Source organism: Cebidichthys violaceus, unplaced genomic scaffold (assembly GCF_023349555.1).
Source record: "Cebidichthys violaceus isolate CVI_PGR_0920_01 unplaced genomic scaffold, fCebVio1.0.p SCAF_21, whole genome shotgun sequence".
Taxonomy (NCBI): Eukaryota; Metazoa; Chordata; class Actinopteri; order Perciformes; family Stichaeidae; genus Cebidichthys; species Cebidichthys violaceus.
In genome coordinates, this window is record NW_027176384.1 from 8775859 (window position 1) to 8795112 (window position 19254).

Consider the following 19254-nt stretch of genomic DNA (forward strand, 5'->3'; position numbering starts at 1 on the left):
ATCTATCTATCTATCTATCTATCTATAGATTCCTGGTTAATATTCTGCAGCGTTCATTAAATGTGTAGTCGTGTTCAACTATTAAACAATATACTATTTGGTTGGTTGGCTCGAAAGTTCTGTTATTGATTAGTCAGACTGTCTACGGTGGCTAAGCTCCGTCTCTGACTTATTACTGAGATCCAAATGTATTTATTTTAATAGTTTAAACCTTTTTAGTATTTGAATAAATTAGCTTGTGAAACTTCTGCCAGAAACGTGCATGTGTTTCATCAACATTACATATCTATCTATAAAGAATATTAAAGGACTCGTATCGGGACATCCCTGTTAAGTTCACTCTGAGACAGATTGTCCAGTAGACCAAACATTTTAAAGCTATTTTTGACTCGTGATAAAAGTGTGTTGTCGAGTTAAAACTGAAATAGAGAACTGCTCTCCTCATCTCTCCGCAGTTGTCCTTCATTGGGTACCAGGTCCAGCAGATGGTGCTGGTTCTGTCAGACCTGCAGGAGTCCTTTCTGAGTCCACTTCAGTCTGTTGTGCTGCTCCAGCGCTGTCGCCTCCCGCTGGCCTACCTGCAGTACAACAACCAGCTGGCCCAGCACCTCCGATCCCACTTCAGAGAGGAGTTCAGGTTTGTGCTGCTGCCTCCCTTTTCTGCTCCACATTCAGGACAGTGAGGACTAACGCACCATTAAAAAGTCAGATTAAAAAGCAACGTTTGCCAATGATGAAACCCTTCACCGACCCAGCGTCCATGTCAGTATTTCATCAACAATCACAAACTGAACAATGTCAGCAGCATTTCAGTGGTTTAAGTCATACAAAATAGTTTTGGGGATATATGTATACAAGTGACTGTGCATCATTTGTCGTAGGTATAGCTACGAATGCTATCTGAGACCAGCATGCATTTCTTTTATTTGAATGTGATTCGTCCACATATACCAGGTGCGTATGTGGACATATCTTGTCAATCAATAACAAGAACCATCAGTAAAAATTAAACAAGCTCGGCCTATGATAGATTATTAAACTGGTAAAAAGCTCAATATAACAGAACCGTTGAATCCACATTATTGCACAAAGGAAATATTGATATTAAACAGTTTCATTACCGTTTTCTACTGAAGCAGTGTTGATTGTTAAGTGTGACCGCAGCAGGAAGGAGCTCCAGTTTCTCTCTTTCTCACAAAACAAGCTCTTTAAATAACCTGCATGCAAATAAGTAACAGACTTCATTGTGTCGTGTTTTGGTTGCGCTTTTCGTTTTGTAGTCCTTTGTTGTAGTTTCACAATGGCAGACCTACGTCAGTGACATCTACCGTCGCACCATGATTACGTAGCTTAGTGAAAGTGGAGTCGGATTCTCTTAACACCACGGTTGTCCTTTCCTAACTCCTCATGAACTCTCCTGCACATCTTTTCCCGAACCCATGACGTTTTCCATAGAAGTCAATGAAAAGTGGTTAGGAATAGACGTTAGGAGGTCATTTTTGGGACTTTTCGACCTGTAGCCCGGGTCTTTTTGGTGCCGAATACTGTCTTCAAATTAGCTATATTTAAATAATTGTTTATGTATTTTGTTAGACGTTTGTTTTATTTATTTTGCTCAAACGTCACATATTACATATTTTTTTGTAACCCCTCAATGTTACACTTCTGATGTTTACATGATATTAATAATATTGTTCAGTTTATCAGTTTATTTATACCTCACAGGTTATATTTTATTAGTTTTACTCCTCCGTGCACGAGCTCCCTTTCAGCTGATTCGGCATGTTTTACTTTGTGCTGCCTTCACGTGCTCACATTTAGCTCCAATATTTGTTTTACGTTCAGAAGCCGAGTTAGGAATGCTATCAGGTGTTTTGGTAGGATTTAAAAATCTAACATACCTGTACCAAAAATTAACTAAATATCGAGTATATTGCTTACATGAGGCAAGCTATTTACGTAGCCTTTTAATACACTAGTAATAATACCACCAATAATAATCGTTATAACAATTAATAGACGATGAAGAATATTATTGAAAAGTCGTAGAATTAACTAGTGTTCCTGAAGGCAGCAACACACACAGCACTCCCACAGTCCCTCGCGCTTCCTTTTCCAGCGGCGCCCGCGATCATGGCGGACGTGGTTTCGGACGTGGTTTCGGAGCAGGTAGCGGACCAGATACCGGACCAGTTACCAGTCCCGGACCGAGAGCAGAACGGGGAGGCGGAAGACAAAGAAGAGGCCGACCCCGCGGGGGAGACAGCGAAGAAGAAGAAGAAAAAGAAGAAGAAGAACAAGTCCGCAACGACAGGTGAGGCTGGCGCGACCAGTTTCTTGCTAACAGGCTAGCAGAGCTAATGTTTCTTTTTATAGCTAGTTAGCCGCACTTAGCTCTGACACACCCGGAAGTAATGCGAGATGGCCTTCAAAATAAAGGTAGCCAAGTTTTCCCTTGTGGGAATATATATTTTTTTGTTTTACTGCGTTATTGTACAATGTTTTAACCAGAATATTATTTGTAAGGACCTTTAAATTGTTATGCATCCTTCAAAAGAAACATACAATTTTGCAATGTAACATTTTATTAACAACATTTATAACATAACACTAATAAACAGCACATCATTGTTACAACTTCCGCCTTATGACTGCAAGTGACACTTGTTAAAAATGTTTTTATTAATTAGCAATAATGGTGAGATTGTCAATGTCTCACCTTTACCAGTCATAGTTTGCATGTTCTTGTATTATGTTTTATCACTTCATACACAGCTACTTTCGCTAGTGTTTATTTTGAAAATCCCACTGGAAAGGTTGTGCTGAAACGTGTCTAACTTGACTTCGCTCCTCATTAGCCATGCGGGTTGAGAGGGCGGTGTGGGTGGTGTTTCTGTGGCGCCTGTCAGGCCTTATAAAACACGCCAGGCTTCAGCCGCAGCCTCATCTAGGAACAGTGACATTTAACACGGCCGACATATAAAGTAACACACTGTTTATTTTGGGAGAAAACACAAAGAGGGTGCTGATGTAACTGCTGCTTTTAGCGACTGTCCTCCTTGAGCTTCAGCCAAGTTTTCCTGTTTCGTAATTGCCAAAATTGTTATGCAAGTAAAGAAAAACCCATAGGATGATTTATTTTAATACATCAACCACGTGTTAACATTATGAATCTATGATCTCTGTGCACATGTTCTCTTATTTTTGTTGTATTATTACAACCTTTGAATGTCTATTTGTGAATAAAGAGAACAAAATGTTTGACTTTTAGGAAGTGAGTGTTACATCCTTGGAGATAAGTGGTGTTTGGGTTGAAGTGATTTGTGCAGAATAGTGTCAAGTAATTATATGAACTTCACTTTTTGCAGCTGACTCAGCCATATATTTGCCGATGTTGACTCAACCCTCTTAGCCTCCATAGTTAAAACAGCTGCAGCTTTGAGCAAGTAACAATGAATGCTATCACACATTAGCAGGTCCTCCTATCCTTGTAGTTCTTTTTATCCCTCTACATTCTGCTGCCTGTTTGGATACAGCAGCTTATTTTACTGCTGCTAGTTGGTTGCGTATCGGACTGTTAATGTGTGCTTGTTGTTGATTATGTGCTCGTTGCTGCAGGCACTGAGGCGGAGGCCGATGGAGTAGCCGAAGTGGCCAAACAGCTGGAAAAGCAGGCGATAGAAGACAAAGAGAAAGAAGAGGACGGCGAGGAAGGTGATTGTCTGACACCTAAAATAACTCTTATAGCTTCTTACTAAATCAACACATCACACATGAGATTCACACTTGATGGCTGATGTAACTTCAGAGTTTTCACTCACACAGATGGAGACGATGGAGAAAACTCGGCAGGGAAAAAGAAGAAGAAGAAAAAGAAGAAGAAAGGACGTGAGTTGATCTCATATTATTTTGTCAATGCTGCAGTGCTGTGAAGAGTGTCCCTGAATGTTTTATATTATCGGTTCTAAAGAGCAATAACTGTCCCTGGTTGACGTTTAACTGCAGCGTGTTTGTCGTTGATGGAGTGTTTTCTTTTTTCCTTCCAGCCAAATCTCAGACTGAGATTCCGTCTGTGCCCATCTGTGACTTATACCCAAGTGGAGTATTCCCCGTTGGACAGGAGTGTGAATACCCGACCTTACAGGACGGGTAAGAGGAGCACACACACAACTACACCATACTCATATTTAAGCTAGTTTCCTACACGGTTCATTAATCCTGGTGGAGCTTCTCGAATCTGTGAACCAAATCAGTCAAAATCTTTAAAATGCATCTGAAAATATTTGTCTTTTCACTTGATTTATATGTTAAATGTTACTACTTGGTATGTGTTTTATATTGGCACTAAACTGCACTCAAAAGTCATGTTTGTGAAATGTTTGCGATAGTCTTGCAGCCGTCGACACGTCTACATTGTGTGCTTCTGTGCAGATGAACCTATTGAGCCTGGTCAGCTGACCGGACGAGTCGGGGGTGGTGCAGCTTGTTATCTTGTAAAACCAGTTACTGCCTTCAGTATTACGAGAACACATCACCAGTCATATTGTGCATCTATTTAACAATTTATGTGCAGGAGATTACAAAAAGATAATTCTTTCTTATTTTTATACCAAAATATAATCATTGCTTCTTCCCGTAAAATATAATATGACGTGTTCATGGAAGCTAGTACCATTTCAACCAAAAATATGACATCCATCTATCAATCGAGTTGCGACAAGGGAGGTTGATTTAAATTCCTCCTGTATTCTACACTTCACTGGGACTTAAACACGTTTACTTTCACTTCAGACTGTCTAGAATTGTTCCGCCTCCAATGAAGCCGTTTGCCTCGAGGCCCAAAAATGTAAATGTGTTGTTGTTGTGTTCTTCTCCCAGTCGCAGTGCGGCGTGGCGTACGACCCACGAAGAGAAGCGGGTGCTGGATAAAGCCAACGAGGAGGTTTGGAACGACTTCAGACAGGCGGCCGAGGCGCACAGACAGGTCCGCCAGCACGTCCGCGGCTTCATGAAACCCGGCATGACCATGATTGAGATCTGGTGAGGCTGCATTAATAACTGCGATCCACTTCATCTGTGTTATTGTTAGTAAGTTATTGTGGTTTGGACCGCTGATTTGGGCTGCTTATCAACGCATTTATGGCCCTTTAAAACCCGAAAGGCTGGGTTAGTGCCTAAAGATCTGAACACACAGACGTGATGCACGCATTTTTAAATTCAGTGTTGCGTGTGCTTTCCGGGACTATATTTGTCTCTCGATTAAACAGCCATAAATGCACTCATAAATCATAGAAAACATATGTTCTTTATAACCGCACAACTCTCCTTTCATATGTGAGGATTTTAAGTTTTCTTCTGTATCAAAGTAATCCAGTATCACTGTTAGTGAAAGTCCCCAAATATAAGTAAGAAAAATAATGATGGGAGTTAGAAGGTGTTGGAGAAGATGCAGTAGTCTCAGTTTTGTCAGAGGAGAAGCTCTCACAGTGTCAGACTTTGTGAAACCTCTGAACGAGACAAAACAGTTGTTCATTTTCACACCAGGCCGCCGCGTTCTGGGCTAACGTCTCGTTAAGAATACTGTTTTATTCCCACGTTAATCGTCTCTCTTTATCTCTGGCCCCTCCCCTCAGTGAGCGGTTGGAGGACTGCTCTCGTAAGCTGATAAAGGAGGACCGTCTGAACGCCGGTCTGGCCTTCCCCACCGGCTGCTCCCTCAACCACTGCGCTGCCCACTACACTCCCAACGCCGGAGACACCACCGTCCTGCAGTACGACGACGTCTGCAAGATCGACTTCGGCACGCACATTAACGGTACCGCAGGAATTAAGACCGCTCTGTATCTGTGATGGACGGTCAGAGCGGCTGCCACTAAAGATTTACCCTGCAGGCAGCTAATGGTCTACTTTCATTACATCGTCAGCCTCATGAAACTTGACTCTGATAGTTAATTCGTTACACTGAACAGAGTCGGCAATAATGTTCCAAACAGGTTCGATCGTTGTAAGTGCAGAATGATTGAGTCGAGACATCTGAAGCAGCTTCAGGGTGTTTCTGTAGTCTTGTTTTTCGTTGCAATATTTAAGTCCTGCACCTTTTTATGGAAATAAATAGAGAGACATCAAACATGTCTGTTGTGGAGTATGATTGACGAGAAACAAAGTCTGCTTGTACTTCATGGACTGAAAGATGCTCTCCTCTCTGCTCGGTGTCTGTCTGCAGGGAGAATCATTGACTGTGCCTTCACCGTCACATTTAATCCAAAGTATGACAAGCTACTGGAGGCCGTGAGAGACGCCACCAATACTGGAATCAAGGTATGACCAACACGGACACGCTCCTCTCTGATGTGTTTGTATCTGTGTGCCACCTGAAGCTCATGACTTCCTGTTTGTTTGTTGCAGAACGCCGGCATTGACGTGCGTCTGTGTGACGTCGGAGAGGCGATTCAAGAAGTGATGGAGTCCTATGAGGTCGAGCTTGATGGCAAAACATACCAAGGTAGGTTCTTCTAACTGCAATGGAGATACCTCCAGATCAAGTTGGTTTGGTCAGTTCATACTGTTAAAATATCCAATATGTAGGTCTAAAATGTACTTCACAAACAGCACAATAGTTTCCCTCCTCGATGTTCATTCATTCATGTAGTAATACATCATTGTGTCCTGTTTATTTCTGAACCTTTTTTTATTCTGTTCCAGTGAAGCCGATCCGAAACCTGAACGGTCATTCAATCGGTCAGTACAGAATACACGCCGGCAAGACTGTGCCCATCGTTAAAGGAGGAGAAGCAACGAAAATGGAGGTGAGATACCATTACTGACTGATCAGTCCAGTTCTTAATAGATTCCTGATGCAGGTTTTCAGTGTCAACGCAGCTGTTTTTTAGTGTTTATCTACCTAAAAACAATGAAACGTGTTAAAATATAGGCAGCAGGGGGCTCAAGCTCTCACTCTTTGGTTTATGGCATAGAGCAGGGGTCGGCAACCTTTTGCACGCCGCGGCATAAACCTCACTTTATCTGTCCCGTTTTCAAAATAAAAGCATCTGCCTCTGTGTTTGTGAGCGTTTGACTGCCTGTATGTGTGACTGTGTCCTGCTTTTTTACGAGTCGGCACTAGGACCCGGAGGACACCACTGCGTGCATTTGATGTTGGAGTGTGGCCATTGGTCAGTTAGGTTGCAGGCGCGCAAATTTCAGATCAAAGTGAGTGACCAAGCACGCTGTCCGCTGTCTTCGTGCTGACATATGAATGAATGACAGAGCATGATATTGTGAACAATGGCAACGCCGGCTGCTGAAAAGGCTAAAACTAGGGCATTCCAGTCCTGCTGGACACAAGAGTTTGGTTTCATATTTTTGAAGGACCGTGCTGTGTGCACTTTATGCTGTGAGAATGTTGTGTGCCGAATGTCAAGTGTTAAGCGTCATTTTGAGACGAAACACGAGAAGACCTTTAAAGACCAAGTAGACAAAGCAGAGTCAATTAAACGTGCTGTGTCCAGGTATGAAAAACAAGCTAGCTCCTTCAAGGTTTTTACCACTGCAAAAAATCACGGGACAGAAGCAAGCTATCGCATTGCATTGCAAAGCATGGGAAGCTGTTTATGGATGGCAAATTTATTAAGGAGGCTTTTCTCAGTTGCTCAGATGCTCTTTTTGAAAGCTTGCCAAATAAAGAAACAATCAAGTCACGAATAAAGGACATTCCCACGTCAGCTAGAAGTGTTCAGCGACGTATTGATGAAATGGCTGAAAATGTCAGAGCTCAACTAACAGCTGGATTAAAAGACGCTGCGGTATTTGGCATTGCACTTGATGAAAGCGTGGATGTGAATGACATCCCGCGTTTGGCAGTCATGGCAAGGTACTGTGATTCAACTGTCAGAGAGGAACTTTGCTGCTTGAAGCCAATGCCTGACACCACAAAAGGTGAAGACATAGCCACGGCATTAATTGAACATTTTGAAGAACGAGGGATTAACATCAGAAAAGTTGGTTAACAACGGAGCACTCTGAGGCATGTTTGCATCGCAAAGTAACTAACTACAAGCCCCAGATCACAGAGCTCAGTCAAGCAAAGCAGGGCCAGGGATCACACTGACTGTCTGGTAGGCATCTGATCATTTGATGTTGCCTCAGCCTACACTTAGTTTTAGTTTAAATGTGTAGCTGTTTGTTCATGTCTTTGAAATGTTGATGTGGCTATTTTGTTAAGAATACAGATATACTGTTATTGTTTTGAGATGTGCTCTATGGATAGAATAAAATTCCAGGTATATTGGAAATGTTTTTGTATTTTGTGTCATCATTTAACCTTGCGTTATTGTTGATAATGGCACACTAGATGAGAAGAAAATTTCAGACTGGCACTCCATGTCACAAAGGTTGCCGACCCCTGGCATAGAGCATCAACTCCTTTGCGCGTGCTTGTAGCTCACCATCTGTCTGGCGGCGGTACAAACACGGATAAGTGGAGGTCCAGGTGAGGGGGGAGGTAAAGCCGCGATGCACCTTCGCCCCGGGCCTTTCCAAGCCGACACAGAACCGGTCGCAACTCACGGCCACAGAGGGAATGCGGACCAGGGGGGAGGTCCTACGAGGGGACCCTCCCACACTGAGTGACTGTCCACACCTGTTGAGAAGTGTAGAAATACTTTAGGTTAATGATGAAACTGTGTCGGCCAACACTTTCTCCTTGCTGTTGTTGTGTTTGACGTCAGACGCAGAGTTTCACAACATGATGCAAAGTTTTTTTTGCAACTGTCTGAAAAACATGGCGGCATCGATGAAAGGAATCAATGAACTCGGAGGCAAATAATCCTGATGGATCGGACTATTTGGAACCTGTTATCCATTCTTCCTAGGAATAATATGGCTCAGATTTTGGTGATTTTTTTTTTTAATTTTTTTTTTTTTTAGGATTTCTTTATCTGTAAGTAAAGCCTGAAATGTAGCTAAATGGCTTTTTCAGATTGAGCAGTCATCCCGTTACTGATGGATTGTTTTCACCTGCAGGAGGGAGAAGTTTACGCCATCGAGACCTTTGGCAGCACGGGTAAAGGAATGGTCCACGACGACATGGAGTGCTCTCACTATATGAAGAACTTTGACGTCGGCCACGTCCCCATCAGGTAAGAGTTACCAACCAACCCAAACCAAACCAACCCTATTCGTATACAGATATTTACTGTGGTAAAAAAAACTGGTGTTTGCTTCCCTTCTTTTCCTCTCCAGGCTTCCCCGAGCGAAGCACCTGCTGAACGTTGTCAACGAGAACTTCGGCACGTTGGCGTTCTGCCGCCGCTGGCTGGACCGTCTGGGCGAAAGCAAGTACCTGATGGCCCTGAAGAACCTGTGCGACCTGGGCATCGTGGACCCCTACCCTCCGCTCTGCGACACCAAGGGCTGCTACACCGCTCAGTTCGAGCACACCATCCTGCTCAGGCCCACCTGCAAGGAGGTGGTGAGCCGAGGAGACGACTACTGATGCTCCAAGCCAACCCCTCGAAACAACCGCACACTCACTGTCACCTCCACCACACAGCACCTCCAGACCCCCCCCCAAAATAAGAGCATCTCTAACGGGACGCTGTCGCATCAGAGCGGCTTTTGAGGGATGCCAAATGCTGCTGTACTCTACCCACAATGCACCACTCACAGCTTGCACGGAAGAAGGGACCGGCTTTCCGAGTTCTTTGTCATCCGCCACAGCTACAGAAATTGTAAACAAGCCAAAAGGTTTCTGTCGGAGGAAGTATTGTCATTTTACAGAAACAATAAAATGTTTATTTAAGCTGCTGCTGAATCTAGTGCACCCCTCAAGTATTCAAAGAGACGGTAAGCGAGGGACAATGTCCTCATACCTCCCTTTTTTGATTTTTCTATGGCTCCACTCTGACCCTCCAGTACTTTAGTGCTCCAGTTAAATTCAGCACAACTCCTACTGATGGGTTTAAGAGGCGGTTCAGCCTCTGCATGGCCAAATCTCTGACAACTCCTAACATTTAAAGCTCAAATCCTCACACAAGCACCGAGCATCTGCAGCTGTATGTTTGGCTTCTGTCAGGGGGGGCTCTGCACTCTGGCTCCTCCTCTATTCATCGTTTCTTTGATATTTGTAAAATATCTTTGAAACCGTGGCTGCCACTGTTTGTTCCCCAGTTTAAAAAAAGGCTTAATTTTGAACTCCCTGACAATGTTTTTGTAAGAAGAAAAAAAAAAAAGAGTTGATTAAAATGATTTTGCGCATTCTGCGTCTGTCGTGTACGATTAATCTAGAGCTTTAACTGTTAGTAAACCCTTTTAACTATTGGTTACCTGTTTTAAGCCAGAAACAAAGTGGTTATAGAGCTTAAGCTCTCTCTTAACCACGTCTTCGTGTCATTGCAGATTTAGACTTAAACTATCATTGTTAAAGTAAGTAGTTTAACTTCATAAGTTACTTAAGAGGTTCAGATTTAGGGTGCAACTAATATATTGTCATTTAATCTGCTTTGTAGTTTCTCGATTACTCACCTTTTCACAATTTCTATCACATATTCCTCCAACGTATCGACTACTAGGGACCTAGTTGGGACATTGGACAAATATTCAGAAAAACAAAAAGGTTTATTGCCGGGTTGATTGCTTATTTAGCCCCGTATATATCGACAGTAACACCCTGTTGGACTCCTCATGGTCTCATCACGATGTCACCGTCTGTTACTGAGCTGGGATTTCATGCATTCCACTAAATTCCCAAAATACTGTTTATTCTGCTCTCTACTTCATATACTTACAGGAATACCTGCATCCCCTCCAGAATAGTTCTAACCTCTTTTATTCAGGAACGTTCTCACCCGTCCTTTAACAATACAGCAAGTGTTTCCCAAAACATCTACAGACAAACAAAGCTTAGAGGAAAAAAAGCCCAGATTGAGTTTCAGTGGGATGTTTGTTGGCGGTGGTTCTGCCGTACACGTTTAAGGTCCATCAGCAGAATATTAAATATATCTGTAGTCTAAGGAAAAAACTTCTCTTGGTATCTGATAATTATCAAACGTACACACGTTATGAAGTACTTGAGGGTGAAGTAATGTCTGTTGATTTGAGGAGCTTACTGTACAAACTACGGACAAGCAAACACACACGGCATCTTCTGTAGAAAAATGAAAAAATATTCTCATTTATTGAGGTAATTTTCTCTAGAAGAAATTGAGGTAACAATTTGCATAGTATAACTTCCATAAATTTACACACACGCACACATACATCCAGAGTAGTAACCAAAACAAAATGACATCAATGTGTGAAAAAAACAACATGAAGTGTGCTTTGAAGGGAACATGTTTGAGGTGGAGAATACCTTTTATGTTGTACAGTTTCTCTCCAGTATGGAGATAAATATCAATCTGTGTACACTGCAGACATCTGGAGATTGTACTGAACAGGAGGTAAAATACAGCATGTACACAAACACTACTTAGGTGATGGAACAGTCATAACTGCTGGTGGCGTCGAACAATCAGCGGTTGTATAAAACTTTAAAAAACAGTTAATGGCCTCTTTTTTTCTTTCTAAAAACCCTCCCGAGGAGGATGGTATAAAAATACATTCATGATCTAAATGCTGGTCTGGGTGCAGATTCCACTCCTGCTGAATTGATATGAGCTATAAAAATATATTCTCAACAAAAGGGCACTTCTCTAGAACACTAGTATGCGTCTGGCTCGGCGACAGTTACATTCTGGGAACTTTTCTTTTACCTTAAAAATAAAAACACGCGGCAAATGTTGAACCGTTTTGGAAATGCTGACAGGTTCTTCCATATACTTGCTCCAAGGCTTTGGCTTGAGGTCTGACAGACCCAGGAGAACTTTAGAGAGAAGAATACACTTCCTGCCCTGCTTGTGTACAAATCTTTAACTATCAACCCCATTTAAAAAAACAAAAAGCTAACAACCTTTTCTATAAAAATTAGTGCATTTCTGGCCATCGGGAGGCCGTCTCTAGCGAGTGAATGACTTTACAACCCTACATCCAGTTCTGTGACGACTATCTAAAGTGACGGAGACATTTTCAGTTGATTTAAACAAAAACAAAACATTTACAATCAACAAGCCACCAGACACAGGTAGGCAGGTGCGTGAATGCACCTGTAGGACCTCGAGAGGACACCCGAGTCTGCTGGCTGCTACTGAGACACGTCTTGGCTGATACTCTTCTTCTTTTTTTTTTTTTTATAAAATACACCTGTACACAAATCACAAATGTCACCATTTTCTCTTTAAAAAAATACCTACATATAAACAGCATGTACAAGAAGTATACAAAAAGTTCACAAAGCTGAACCGTTTTGTTTTTTTATAAAATAGACTTAAAAAGACCTTTTTCCTCCCATGATATAAAAATGCCCAAAGAGAGAGAGAAAGAGCAATAGGTGGGGGGGCTGTGCTGAGGATGAGGAGGATGATGAAGGGGATTGTGGTCCTATAGCGGCCGGTCTTTGTCCTGAGTTACTCGCTGTGTGTAGAAGAGGATGTAGGCCTGAGCACGGCAGACCTCCTCCACCGAACACACATTCAGCTTAGAGTCATTACAGTGAACCCAGAAGCCTGCAGGACAACAACAACAACAACCAATCAGTGATCAGACAAATATACTTATGAAGCCGTTTAAAAAGAGATGCACCAATCAAATCCTGCCGCGCTCTTCGCTCACCTCCTTCTGTGTTGTAGCAGTAGGAGGTGTAGTGGCCGGAGCCGAAGCCCTTCCCATGATGCATCACCACAGCGGAGAGGTCGTACAGGAAGTGCTTGGGGCGAGGTGAGCCAGCGGCGCTGCCGGGGCTGCTGGGACTGGAGCAGGGCACTACTTTGGGCTCTCGGCAGCAGTAGGGCTCCATGTCGAGGAGCTGGTCGAAGCTCACGTGGACTCCGATCTTCTCCCGGTGGTTCCGCCCGGACCACCTGAGGACCAGAGCAAGACAGCAAGCAATGTAGTTTAAAAGGACAGATATATCTCAAACTAAACAAAAACATATTTTATTCTGTGGTTTCTGAAAAGTGAAGCCAATGCTTCATGTCTTAAAGCTGCATTCCCTCTAGTGTCCATTAGGGGGCGACTCCTCTGATTGTATAGAAGTCTAGTCTAAAATGACTCTACTTCTCTCTTGATTTATTACCTCAGTAAACATTGTAAACATGAGTTTATGGTCTCAATCTCTAGTTTAAAGTCTTCTTCAATACATGATGTTCATTTACTAAATTATGGTCCATTTAGAGTCAAACAGACCATAAAGCAGGGTATGCTTTAGGGGCGGGGCCACTTTTTGATTGACAAGGTCGCTACAGAGACCAACTGACTCTGGTGCAACAGGATCCTACCTGAAGCGTTTGAGGTGAAGCCTCAGGACCTGAGGCAGTTTGTGGACCATCAGCCGTTTTTGTGCTTCAGTCAGGAGGACCGGTTTGGAGGAGGACCGCCGTCGAGCTGCTGCAAACAAAAACAAGGAAGGAGAGAGTTGACCGAGCGTCGCCTCAGCTTTGTGTGCAAGGATTGGCTCGGTAGGACATATTTATTATTTTACTTCAAGTTTTTATGACTGCTAATTTCTAACACCGATATTTTCAATGTCTTAAAGAATTTGTTGTTGCCATAGGCATAGGATGGGGGCATTTAAGATCATTATTGGGGCTTTTTTTGTTGCCTTTATTCGATAATACAGCCGATGATTGACAGGAAATGGGGGGGAGAGTGAGAGTGAGTGAGTGAGTGAGTGGTCAGATCTGATTTAATTCTTAAAATGAGGAAATCTACCCCCCTTCCATAAAATCATAAAGAAAACACAACTAGTTCCTCTGTGTCCTCATAATGTGCTAAACTCACAAACAGGCTAATCTGTGTATCTCTCGGTCCTCTCATCTAACTTGTTTTTTTGCTTTTTAAAAAGTGAAACTATACGAAAGGCCACAACAAAAGTGAACATGAACATTCATCATTTTGGGAAAACTGCTGTTCTTAGATCACATTAACCTCTCTAAACAAGAGAAAAACAGTCCAGGACACGTGGATGTCAGATGCGTCTTGATGTCAAGTCTCTCGAGTTAACAGATTAAATATGTGTGTGTGAGTGTTTACGTGATCTAAACTCACAGTTACACTGCTCGCAGGCGTAGATGTTTCCCTCCAGTGCTTCCGTCTCCGTGAACTTGGCCAGCATTTCCGTCAAATGGCACGAGGCGTGAGCGGCCGACTCCCGGCTGTTACTGTGGTATCGCTCGGGGAACTCCAGAGACAGATCCCAGAAAGGCTCCACAGTGTTGGAGCGATGGTCGCAGGCCAGACACGTCACCTGCAGACGAGAGGGAGGGAACCACAGGCATGAGATATTAATATTATTCTAACCCACTATGGTTCTTTCTGTCCTGGCCACCCTGTGCGCTGTTGTCTCTTGATACTTTATCAAATATATTAAATAAATAAAAGTGGGCCGAGGAACACTACACAGCCCTCTATTCAGCCGGAGCAGGTGTCACAGCTCAGCCTCCACAAGGAGACACTAATCTCTTGTCCTCACACTAACTCTCTACATGTTTCTCCTCCATCAGTCACTTGAAAGAGATGTTGAACTTTAAATCGTATACATCCAAATATTGTCAGTTTCTAAAAGCGCTAAAACCACGTCTAACTATCACACTGAAAGCACATAAAAAAGGGATTTTTTTCATCAAGAAGTGAGTGCTTTTATTTATGAACGGTGCAACTATTCCTCTGATGTTACACTTTTGATTTGAGATGTCCCCACTGGAGCTGGAGAGGAAAACACAGGTGAGCTTACACCTTAAAAAAGCCTTATTTAATCTGAATCATGAATTAGTAACATAGTTCAGTCAGAGCTGACGAATTATCAGTGGAGTGTGTGGGCAGATCTGAATGGGTTCATGTGTGCAGGCATCATGGTGAAGCTTGTGACCATTGCTGAGTCAGTCAATGGTTAAGTGAGTGAGTGTGTGTGAGTGTGTGTGTGTGTGTGTGTGTGTGTGTGTGTGTGTGTGTGTGTGTGTGTGTGTGTGTGTGTGTGTGTGTGTGTGTGTGTGTGTGTGTGTGTGTGTGTGTGTGTGTGTGTGTGTGTGTTACCTGGCTGAGGAGCTGCCCGTGAAAGATGGTGTTTACCACACTGAGCACCTGCTTGATGAGTCGTTTCTGTGGGACTCCCGCTGTGGTTGTGTGCGTGCCGGTGCTCTCCAGCTCATGCTGCACTTTGTCCAGCAGCTCACACAGGAACTCCTGAGCGTCCTGCTGGGCGTAGCCCCTGAACGCCGGGATCAGCTGCCATACCGAGTGGAGCATGGCGAAAGGCGACACCAGCGCCCACTTGCCCGACCACATCACCTGGAACAAGGTGTGCAGCTCGTGGCAGAGGGAGATGTGCTTCGAGCTGGGCTCTTTGGGTTGTATCAGTTCCATGCTGCGGGTCCGGGACGCCCCGCCGCTCAGCCCGGCCCCAGAACCCGAACTGGCCTGGAACCCCCTCCTTTGGATCAGGGGCGACATGGACGGGGCCTTCACTGCCAGTTGGCCGTGGACGGCGGACGCCAGTAGCTCCAGTGCCTGGGTCAGATCCAGGCGCAGGAAGCACTCCCTGAAGACATGAAGGTGGCTCAGCACCTGCAGGATGGAGTTCATATAACAGGTGTTGCCTAAATTCCTCAGGCCCGTCACTCCGGGAGTGACCGTGGGACGTCGTTTGAAGGGTGAGCCGCCTTGTTTGGTACTCTGCTTGCGGAGAACAGGTGTTTGGGCAGAACAGGGGGTCGCTGAGGGGGGTTTGGGCCTAGATCTGGTGGTGGAAGAACGGGTGCAGGGTTTGGGAGTTGGTTGGACCTTTTTCGTTCTTCCACTTCTCCTGGGGGTAACGGTGGCAGGGCTCTGAGTCCTTGGCCTGCGGGTGAGAGACGGGGGCACCGGGGGTTTTGTCTTGTTGCGCGTCCTCTGAGACGATGTTGTAACCGCCACTTCAGCCACTCTCTTGCTCTTCCAGCGTAAACGGCGGCTCTTCCTGAGAGGAGCATTCTCTAACTCCTCCTGTAGCTGCCTCTTCACAGCCTGCCTCCTCTCCCGCGCCTCCCTTTTCTGCTCCTCCTCCTCCTCCCTCTTCATCTCTTCTTCCTCCCTCTTCTTTCCACATTCCGTCAGAGCAAACCAGAGGCGGAAGACGCGTCCCATGAGCGCCCTGCGGCGGTGCCAGAGCGCCGTGAACATCCTGTCCTCGTCCCTCAGCTGCAGCTCGCGGGCACCGGATGGCATGAGGGCATCGGGGGCGGCGCTCGCCGAGCGGAGTGTGCGTCCACTGCGGGTGGTGACCTCATAGCGCTGGCTCTGGATGGCGCTGAGTGTGCTACGCAGTAGCTTCAGGTCTCCAGTGGCGTTGTCGTTCAGGACGTAGTCGTCACACAGGTAGCAAAAAACGTAAAGTTCATTAACCTCCATAGCCAGCGGGTGGTGCTGCTGCTGGAAGTGCTGCAGGGCGTGTTCCTCGATGTAGCGGCCGCACGCCACGTGAGCGCAGCCCAGGCAGGCCCATATAGACTCGCTGGTGTTGCAGTCCACGCAGTGCCACTTCTGGGGGTTGAGGATGGAGTGGTCTGGGGCCAGCCGCAGCCGCCCCACATGCTTACACCTGTCCATCACACAGCCCGCCTACCGAGCTGGCTGGCTGTGTCAGTCAATAACTGACTGTCTGTCTGTGAGTCTGTGTGTGTGTGTCAACGTTTCACACCGGCTTCATATCACCATGACTGGTGCTGAGAAACAGGACCCTCCCCAAGCATGGTGGCTTCTAGAGGAGAGAGGACAGATGTGGTCAGTCAGGACGAATCGAGTGAGTTAGATCTATAAGTTCTACATCTACCGCTAACAACCAAACACATTGTTTAACAAAACACATTTGGTGTGTTTCCTATCATAATGATATCCTGCTCTTTTCCTGGAAACACAATAAATCTCTACGTCTAACCTTTTATGAGGCAATAGCTACACACGGTTAACTGCCAGGTGGTAAGCCAGCTTTAGGGTTTCCTAACAGAAACACAGATAAATAACTGGTTGATAAACATGACTGCACTGAGTGTTGCCAGGCCCTTCCACTGAAACTCAGAGTGGTGCGTGAGTTAACGTGACCTGTTGAACCCGGATGTGAAACCAGTAACAAGACTTTGAGCTTATCCTGAGATAGTAAGCAAGAAATAAATAAAAACCAGCAGGTACAACACTTTCTAATGTGATGGACAGCTAATAAACTCCAGAAGAAATAACAACTAGACATCTAAATTCAATCTAAAACCCAACAATCAGTCTCCACTCAGCCTCCTCTGGCTTCTTTTCACATCCCTGAGGGGGTTGGTGTACCTCAGCAGAGAAAGTGGGGACCCTTGAGTGGACTGAGCCCTATCAGCCCCCCCACTGAGGTCAAAGAAGTAAGATTATTCAACAAAAGGGGGGACTGAGCTTGCAAAGTGGTGCAGCCTTTGTCTGGGTACAGGACTACCTTTGCAGGGGGAAATGAAAGAGTGGAAACCACTGAAAGAAAAAAGTGACTGCTGGGGGGGAAAAAAGAGAGAGAAGGAAAGATGGGAGTGCAAGGAAACATTAGGTTTCTAACTTCAGAAATGTCTTTGTTTCTTTCTGCTCCAGTGTCCTTGCATGTCATTTAACACAAGTGTGACTCAGAGCGTTTGGTTACCAGTGATGTTATGGGAGGGGGCGTATTTATCCGGTAAATGTTGATCAGATTGTGCTGCCATGAGTATCTGCAGCTGTTGTGATATAATTAATTGGATGTCAGGGATCCAAGACAGACGTGTTTTCACAGAGCATGCAATCACGTCGGTTGATTGTGCAGGTGGCATCACGATGAGCTATAAAAGTGCAGAATAAACGTGGCACTTTGATGTCACTGTAATCAGCAACTTAAACGTTCACATGAGTACCGCGCAGAGGAGTATCTATCCCGTGAGTTACAGTAATCACCCACGAAGTTTAACTCGTAGAGGGTGAATATTGTGGAAGATTCTTGGGAGGGTTTGTTCCAGAGTTTCTTATGTTTCCCCGAAGTTTTATCAGCAAGTTCAGCGCGCGTTGTGCCTGGTTCGTCCTTGTGGACTGCATGGTCTTAGTCTGCCGGTTAACCCGGGTTAAACGAGCCAGAACGAAACACAACCAGCCTATCTGGCCCTTTCGACAAAACCGTGCGACATAACGGCAAAAGCAGCACGTGTCGAAACAACCCCAACTTTTAAAGTAGCCTTGCCTCTCCAAGCTAAAGTTAGCTAGCCACCGCTATAGCGTGTAATTGATACAGCGATGAAGTGATTACAAAACACTGAAATCATACAAAAAAGCACATTCACAACTGTAAAAAATAACAGAATACATGTATAACATATATTGAAATACAACAATGCACAACACACGTCACGTGTGTCAACTCTGCTGTTTGTCTTGTATTTATTAAAGAGATTAGTGAGCCCTATAGCTGCCCTAGCTAACGTTAGCCTAGCATGCTAGCTAGCATTAGCCTGCCAGGCTAACTGCGATAATCCTAACAAGTTCACGCGCTGGCCGGAGGTCAGCTCGCATCGGCTCGGCTTTTTAAACAACCCGGCTGGATTGTGTTCAATCGACAACAGACGCCTCATCGGCTCCACTGTTACACGTTCATTATAAAATTAATGTGTGGAAAATAAAAGCAGCATTACCGAGCCTCTCCTTCACGGCCGTAACTCCTCTGTTTCTAAACTGGTCGCCATCTTGTCAGTCCCTGTCGCGTGGTGTTGGCTCGAGCGCGTCCTCGATACGTGACGTTGTTGTTGTTGTTTTTTTTATGATGACGAGTGAGGGTGTAAAATGTTCACCTATCTTCTATTTAACAATGTTTTGTGTTTAAAGTTATATTCTACTGTCATTCTACTGTTTATCAGTTTAATGTCAGACTCTTAGATGTTAGTATTATTGTAGTTTTAAGTGATTTTTATTAATTTGTAGTTTAATGGTATTCTTTATGGTTGTTGCATTATGATGCTTTAGGAGGGCTACGTGTAATTTAGTACAGTTAATTGTGTGTTATGTCACAGTGTCACTTTTTAAATAATTAACAAGCCAAAGAGTGACCGGACAAAATCACTGCTCTACACTGATGATAAGATATATGTAGTGCCGTTTCATACCACTCGAGGGCGGTGTTGTACTATTTACAATCACGTCTAGCCC

At 44.4% G+C, this 19254-nt stretch overlaps 2 protein-coding genes across 3 annotated transcripts; one reads left to right on the forward strand and one right to left on the reverse strand.

Annotated features, from left to right (window-relative positions):
• The first annotated feature begins 2116 nt into the window (after positions 1 to 2116).
• metap2a (methionyl aminopeptidase 2a) lies at positions 2117 to 10256 on the forward strand. The gene is made up of 11 exons (XM_068717182.1): positions 2117 to 2314; positions 3619 to 3714; positions 3826 to 3888; positions 4047 to 4149; positions 4879 to 5040; positions 5634 to 5815; positions 6224 to 6318; positions 6406 to 6502; positions 6703 to 6806; positions 9022 to 9137; positions 9241 to 10256. Exons 1-11 carry the CDS (start codon positions 2134 to 2136, stop codon positions 9491 to 9493), a joined length of 1452 nt encoding a protein of 483 aa, XP_068573283.1. The 5' UTR covers positions 2117 to 2133; the 3' UTR covers positions 9494 to 10256.
• Positions 10257 to 11141: 885 nt separating this feature from the next.
• usp44 (ubiquitin specific peptidase 44) lies at positions 11142 to 18829 on the reverse strand. 2 transcript variants are annotated; one of them, XM_068717181.1, is made up of 6 exons: positions 18744 to 18829; positions 15124 to 16825; positions 14140 to 14338; positions 13371 to 13476; positions 12706 to 12953; positions 11142 to 12599 (listed from the first exon to the last, which is right to left on the reverse strand). In XM_068717181.1, exons 2-6 carry the CDS (start codon positions 16672 to 16674, stop codon positions 12475 to 12477), a joined length of 2229 nt encoding a protein of 742 aa, XP_068573282.1. In that variant the 5' UTR covers positions 16675 to 16825; positions 18744 to 18829; the 3' UTR covers positions 11142 to 12474. The 2 variants fall into 2 exon arrangements, with proteins under 2 accessions (XP_068573282.1, XP_068573281.1); XM_068717180.1 differs by having other exon boundaries at positions 13371 to 13479.
• Positions 18830 to 19254: the final 425 nt, after the last annotated feature.

Coding starts and splice junctions, on each gene's coding strand:
- metap2a (XM_068717182.1), top strand. CDS start 2,134: ATGGCGGACGTGGTTTCGGACGTGGTTTCGGAGCAGGTAGCGGACCAG. Junction 2,315..3,618: donor GAACAAGTCCGCAACGACAG/GTGAGGCTGGCG, acceptor TCGTTGCTGCAG/GCACTGAGGCGGAGGCCGAT. Junction 3,715..3,825: donor AGAAGAGGACGGCGAGGAAG/GTGATTGTCTGA, acceptor TCACTCACACAG/ATGGAGACGATGGAGAAAAC.
- usp44 (XM_068717180.1), bottom strand. CDS start 16,674: ATGGACAGGTGTAAGCATGTGGGGCGGCTGCGGCTGGCCCCAGACCAC. Junction 14,339..15,123: donor ACGGGCAGCTCCTCAGCCAG/GTAACACACACA, acceptor TCTCGTCTGCAG/GTGACGTGTCTGGCCTGCGA. Junction 12,600..12,705: donor CTGCTACAACACAGAAGGAG/GTGAGCGAAGAG, acceptor GTTGTCCTGCAG/GCTTCTGGGTTCACTGTAAT.